Below are 7500 nucleotides of genomic sequence, written 5' to 3' on the forward strand. Positions count from 1 at the left end.
GTCATGAGGGAATGATATGAATGTTTTACCACACGTTATGTTCAGGATAATAAGGACTAATTTAACAGCGTTATTGATATCAAATAAAATACAAGCACATACGTAGTGGTTGCCGTGACGACACACTGGGGCTTTTTTGGTAACACTTTATAAGGACACACACTACACTTCAAAATAGGACGCACATTTAGCCGTTTCCCAGCAGCGCTGTCAACTTTGCTCCATTTACTCCTGGGGTGTGTGTGTGTGTGCGTGTGTGTGTGTGTGTGTGTGTGTGTGTGTGTGTGTGATGTATGAACACTATTAGCTCTGGTCATATATAAATAATCCCTGTCTTAACCTCTTTACCTGCTTTTTTAAACCTTTGCTCTCTCTGTCTCTCTCTCTCTCTCTCTCTCTCTCTCTCTCTCTCTCTCTCTCTCTCTCTCTCTCTTCCTCTCCCCACCCCTCTGTCTCTCTTTTTCCTCTGAAGCTCACCCGGAGACGTATGTCCAAGGTACTGTGTCTTCTCTTCCTCTCTTCCGCTGTGCCTTCTTTGTCCCCATTCAGCTCTTTTTGACATTTTGATTACATATTAATAACCTCTAGCTTCTTTTATTCTCTCCGTTCATTAGTTGTCCCTTGTTTTCTCTCTTTCTATCTTTCTCGCTCTTTCATTCTTTCCCTTGTGTATTATTCGTTGCAGCATTTCTGTGATTTTTCATCTCATCTCTCTTTTGGACTGTCAGAAATGTGAGACCGTGTCCTCTGTGTTCTCCTTGGCAAATGTCCCCAATTTGCTGAGAGGGGCGTTCCGTAGCACGCACACACACACACACACACACACACACACGCGCACACACACACGCACTCACATACACACACACATACACACACATGCTTGCACACACGCACTCACTTACACACTCACTTACATACACACATGCTCGCATACTCACACTTGCTCACACTCACACACACACACACACACACACACACACACGCACACATACACACACACACACGTACTCACATACACACACACGCACACATACTCACATACACACACATACTCGCACACACACACTCACATACACACTCACTTACACACACACACACACACACACACACACACACACACACACACATGCTCACACACACCAGGATCTGAAGCTAGTCAAGTATCCCCATGAACTAATTTTTTAGAGGCTGCAAACTCTACTAAAAAATAAATATTTATGATTCAGACCAGTTCTGGCTTTTTATTATTAAATTCTAATTATTTCGGGAAAAAAATATTAATATTTACACAAAATCTTTATTTCCCCTAAAAAAATCCCCAACAAGCCCAAGCACAGGTGTAACTTGCTAGTTACAGTCGCTAAGCAGTGATTGGTCGATCAGGGTTAATTGATTGAGGATTTATACAACGCTCCGGTGATTTTTTTATCGGAATTGAATAAAATAAACAAATAAACAAAGATAATGAATAAACAAATCAATAAGTATTTATAAGGAATACACCATGTAAAATATTATCATTTATAAATTCATGGGTAATATGAATATAAAATATATGAATATAAAATATTGACATTACTAAACTAATTATAGATAATCTATTATTATTATAGTTTATTTATAAATACTACGTTTATAAACAAAACATAAAGGATAAAAGTGGTAACGATGTTTTTTTTTTATCAAACAATAAATAAAATAATTGAAACGCAAACTTATGATAAAAAAGTTGTTTTTCTATATATTAAAAATAATGATTTAAAAAGCCTTGAATCCGACAGTATCGTTAATGACATCCTCACATCTGCATTTTATTTATTCATTTATTTTTTTATTCATTTGTTTTTCATCACCTGCTTTTCTTCTTTTTTTCTTCGTCCTTCTTCTCTGGTGTTTAACGAGTCAGTTATGCTGTGATTTATAAACACTACTGATGATTAAACAGGAATAAAAGTGAAACTCGTTGTTGTTGTTGTTGTTGCTGATGAACCTTTAATCGGCCCTCCACCCCTGAGCACCCGGAGCGTCTGTTTCTCCTTCCTTCCCTCTCCTCCTATCTCTCTCTCCTTCCCTCTCTCTCTCTCTCCTGTCTGTATGAATATCTTTAATGTCCTAGACTCAATGCTCAGAACTTTTTGTTTTTGTTGCTTTTCTTTCCTGGTTTTGTCCTTCCTTCCTCCCGGCCCCATGATAGGAGAGAGGATAGGATTTAAAGGTAAAGCCCAAGTCCCAGGGACATTGTTCTCTACAAAATCCCTCTGTCTGCCTGTCTTTCTTTCTTTCTTTCTTTCTTTCTTTCTTTTTTCTTTCTTTCCTTCTTTCTTTCTTTCTTTCTTTCTTTCTTCCTTCCTTTCTGTCTGTCTCTAAAGCACGGCGTCTGCGTGTCCTCAATGTTGGTCCTTACCTGGTCACCCCTCATCTTTGTTTGTCTTGACCAGTCAACATACACACACACACACACACACACACACACACACACACACACACACACACACACACACACACACACCTGTGATGCTCTTCATGTGCATCCTGCAGTCTGAAACCTGGTGTGTGTTGGTCCAGTTCTTGTTGCTGCCCCACTGCCCCCTCCACCTGAACTCCCACCCCACCCCCACCCACATGGAGTAGCAGAATGCACCCCGGGCAGAAAGTATGATAATGGAGGTATCATCACACCTCCTTATACTTTATGCCTGGAGTTTTTTTTATCTCTATCTCTGTCTGTGTGCTGTAGCTTCACATGGATGCAGCTGTACAACTATCTCTCAAATATACACAGACAGACAGACAGACAGACAGACAGACAGACAGGTACAGAGTCAGAGAGAGAGAGAGAGAGAGAGAGAGGTGAGATCAGATAGACTGATTAGATGTTTCCATAACCAAAAGACAAACAGCTGGGCCAAGAGATAAACAGAAAGACAGATGAAGAGACAGACAGACAGATAGACAGATATACAGAACGACAGATAAAGAGACAGGTCCCAATACAGACAGACAAACAGACAGACATATAGCTAGATTCTAGATTCTTTGCTCTCTTTCTTTTATTTGTTCTTTTAATTCCTCTAAATTTATTCCCTGTCATATCTAAATTCTTCTACAAAGACCCAGCGTGTTGTTTGTGCTTCACTCTCTGATTATGTAGGAATTTGTTATTCGGATTTTAAAGTTATTTCATTCTAGTTTCATTTATCAGAGTCTGATGTTTCGCCTCAGATAATGTGGGAAAGATGATGATGATGTTGACGATGATGATGATGATGGTGGTGATGATGATGATGAAGGTGATGAAGAGGTGTTTTTAACGTTCATGTGAATTTACAGCCGTTGTGCATCTCACAAGGCCTGTGAGAAGTCCAGTGTCACTCTGTGTTCACCTTTGACCTCTCTCATTTTGCAACTATATGAATGTGTACCTGTTCCTGAGTTCTGCTCTTCCGTCACACACACACACACACACACACACACACACACACACACACACACACTACATATAGAAATACACATATATATGTGTTTTTAATTTCTTTAACTCCCCTTAACACCCTACACAAACAGAACCCTCCCTATTTGTGTGTGTATAACTGTGTGTGTGTGTGTGTGTGTGTGTGTGTGTGTGTGTGTGTGTGTGTTTCTGCAGAGGGATGCCCAGGTCTGTGTAACAGTAATGGCCGCTGCACACTGGATCAGAATGGATGGCACTGTGTTTGCCAGCCTGGCTGGAGGGGGGCTGGCTGTGACGTCGCCATGGAAACCCTCTGCGCAGACGGCAAGGACAATGAAGGAGGTGGGTGTGTTTAACACTAAAAATCACTCTCAAACACCAACATTTCAACACCAAGCAGTGACATTTACCATCAAACACAACCATATCAAACACCAGCATAACAAAATTCTTTATCATCAAACACCAACATTCTCCATCAAACACCAATATCTTCCAACAAATATGAGTTAACACCATCAAACACTGATATCCACCATCAAAACACCAATATTATTGATCAAACACCAGCATTTCACTGTTAAACACCAGCATTTCACTGTTAAACACCAGCACTTCACTGTCAAACACCAGCACTTCACTGTCAAACACCAACACTTCACTGTCAAACACCAGCATTTCACTGTCAAACACCAGCATTTCACTGTCAAACACCAGCATTTCACTGTCAAACACCAGCACTTCACTGTCAAACACCAGCACTTCACTGTCAAACACCAGCACTTCACTGTCAAACACCAGCACTTCACTGTCAAACGCCAGCATTTCACCGTCAAACGCCAGCACTTCACCGGCAAACACCAGCATTTCACCGTTAAACACCAGCAGTTCACTGTCAAACACCAGCATTTCACTGTCAAACACCAGCATTTCACTGTCAAACACCAGCAGTTCACCATCAAACACCAGCATTTCACTGTTAAACACCAGCACTTCATTGTCAAACACCAGCACTTCACTGTCAAACACCAGCATTTCACTGTCAAACACCAGCACTTCACTGTCAAACACCAGCATTTCACTGTCAAACACCAGCACTTCACTGTCAAACACCAGCATTTCACTGTCAAACACCAGCATTTCACTGTCAAACACCAGCACTTCACTGTCAAACACCAGCAGTTCACCATCAAACACCAGCATTTCACTGTCAAACACCAGCATTTCACTGTCAAACACCAGCATTTCACTGTTAAACACCAGCACTTCACTGTCAAACACCAGCATTTCACTGTCAAACACCAGCATTTCACTGTCAAACACCAGCACTTCACTGTCAAACACCAGCAGTTCACCATCAAACACCAGCATTTCACTGTCAAACACCAGCATTTCACTGTCAAACACCAGCATTTCACTGTTAAACACCAGCACTTCACTGTCAAACACCAGCACTTCACTGTCAAACACCAGCAGTTCACTGTCAAACACCAGCACTTCACTGTCAAACACCAGCACTTCACTGTCAAACACCAGCAGTTCACTGTCAAACACCAGCACTTCACTGTCAAACACCAGCAGTTCACTATCAAACACAAGCAGTTCACTATCAAACACCAGCACTTCACTGTCAAACACCAGCACTTCACTGTCAAACACCAGCAGTTCACTATCAAACACCAGCAGTTCACTATCAAACACCAGCACTTCACTGTCAAACACCAGCATTTCACCATCAAACACCAGCAGTTCACTGTCAAACACCAGAAGTTCACCATCAAACACCAGCATTTCACTGTTAAACACCAGCAGTTCACTATCAAACACCAGCAATTCACCATCAAACACCAGCAGTTCATTGTCAAACACCATCACTTCACTGTCAAACACCAGAATTTCACCATCAAACACCAGCAGTTCACCATCAAACACCAGCAGTTCACTGTCAAACACCAGCAGTTCACAGTCAAACACCAGCATTTCACTGTCAAACACCAGCATTTCACTGTAAAACACCAGCAGTTCACTGTTAAACACCAGCAGTTCACTGTCAAACACCAGCACTTCATTGTCAAACACTAGCATTTCACTGTCAAACACCAGCATTTCACGGTCAAACACCAGCAGTTCACTGTCAAACACCAGCATTTCACTGTCAAACACCAGCACTTCACTGTCAAACACCAGCAGTTCACTGTCAAACACCAGCAGTTCACCATCAAACACCAGCAGTTCACTGTCAAACACCAGACGTTCACCATCAAACACCAGCAGTTCACTGTTAAACACCAGCATTTCACTATCAAACACCAGCATTTCACTGTCAAAAACCAGCATTTCACTGTCAAACACCAGAATGTCACCATCAAACACCAGCAGTTCACTGTCAAACACCAGCAGTTCATTGTCAAACACCAGCACTTCACTGTCAAAACCAGCACTTCACTGTCAAACACCAGCATTTCACTGTCAAACACCAGCATTTCACTGTCAAACACCAGCACTTCACTGTCAAACACCAGCAGTTCACCATCAAACACCAGCATTTCACTGTCAAACACCAGCATTTCACTGTCAAACACCAGCATTTCACTGTCAAACACCAGCACTTCACTGTCAAACACCAGCAGTTCACCATCAAACACCAGCATTTCACTGTCAAACACCAGCATTTCACTGTCAAACACCAGCATTTCACTGTCAAACACCAGCACTTCACTGTCAAACACCAGCAGTTCACCATCAAACACCAGCATTTCACTGTCAAACACCAGCATTTCACTGTCAAACACCAGCATTTCACTGTTAAACACCAGCACTTCACTGTCAAACACCAGCATTTCACTGTCAAACACCAGCATTTCACTGTCAAACACCAGCACTTCACTGTCAAACACCAGCAGTTCACCATCAAACACCAGCATTTCACTGTCAAACACCAGCATTTCACTGTCAAACACCAGCACTTCACTGTCAAACACCAGCACTTCACTGTCAAACACCAGCAGTTCACTGTCAAACACCAGCACTTCACTGTCAAACACCAGCATTTCACCATCAAACACCAGCAGTTCACTGTCAAACACCAGAAGTTCACCATCAAACACCAGCATTTCACTGTTAAACACCAGCAGTTCACTATCAAACACCAGCAGTTCACCATCAAACACCAGCAGTTCACTGTCAAACACCAGACGTTCACCATCAAACACCAGCAGTTCACTGTTAAACACCAGCATTTCACTATCAAACACCAGCATTTCACTGTCAAAAACCAGCATTTCACTGTCAAACACCAGAATGTCACCATCAAACACCAGCAGTTCACTGTCAAACACCAGCAGTTCATTGTCAAACACCAGCACTTCACTGTCAAAACCAGCACTTCACCATCAAACACCAGCAGTTCACCATCAAACACCAGCAGTTCACCGTCAAACACCAGCATTTCACTGTCAAACACCAGCATTTCACTGTTAAACACCAGCAGTTCACAGTCAAACACCAGCAGTTCACCATCAAACACCACCATTTCACTGTTAAACACCAGCAGTTCACTATCAAACACCAACATCCTCAAACACCATCATACACTCCAACATCCTCAAACACCATCATACACTCCAACATTCTCAAACACAATCGTACACTCCAACATTCTCAAACACCATCATACACTCCAACATTCTCAAACACCATCATACACTCCAACATTCTCAAACACCATCATACACTCCAACATTCTTAAACACCATCATACACTCCAACATTCTCAAACACCATCATACACTCCAACATTCTTAAACACCATCATACACTCCAACATTCTCAAACACCATCATACACTCCAACATTCTCAAACACCATCATACACTCCAACATTCTCAAACACAATCATACACTCCAACATTCTTAAACACCATCATACACTCCAACATTCTTAAACACCATCATACACTCCAACACCAACACTATTCAATTCATCTGAATTTATATTAGGCAGTAAAGACTCTAAATGAGCACTAAATGAGCAGTGTTTAATGGTGGAG

At 41.8% G+C, this 7500-nt stretch overlaps 1 protein-coding gene across 8 annotated transcripts in view; it reads left to right on the forward strand.

Annotated features, from left to right (window-relative positions):
• Positions 1–7500, forward strand: part of tenm3 (teneurin transmembrane protein 3) — a 355350-nt gene that overhangs the window by 274058 nt on the left and 73792 nt on the right. For 6 of the 8 annotated variants that reach the window (XM_060873214.1, XM_060873217.1, XM_060873218.1 and 3 more), the window contains 3 exons: positions 473–496; positions 2195–2215; positions 3647–3793. In XM_060873214.1, the coding sequence (XP_060729197.1) occupies positions 473–496; positions 2195–2215; positions 3647–3793 (192 nt within the window). The remainder of the gene's footprint in view (positions 1–472; positions 497–2194; positions 2216–3646; positions 3794–7500) is intronic. The other 2 variants (XM_060873215.1, XM_060873220.1) reach the window with 1 other exon arrangement.

The sequence above is a fragment of the Tachysurus vachellii genome, chromosome 6 (assembly GCF_030014155.1).
Source record: "Tachysurus vachellii isolate PV-2020 chromosome 6, HZAU_Pvac_v1, whole genome shotgun sequence".
Lineage (NCBI taxonomy): Eukaryota > Metazoa > Chordata > Actinopteri > Siluriformes > Bagridae > Tachysurus > Tachysurus vachellii.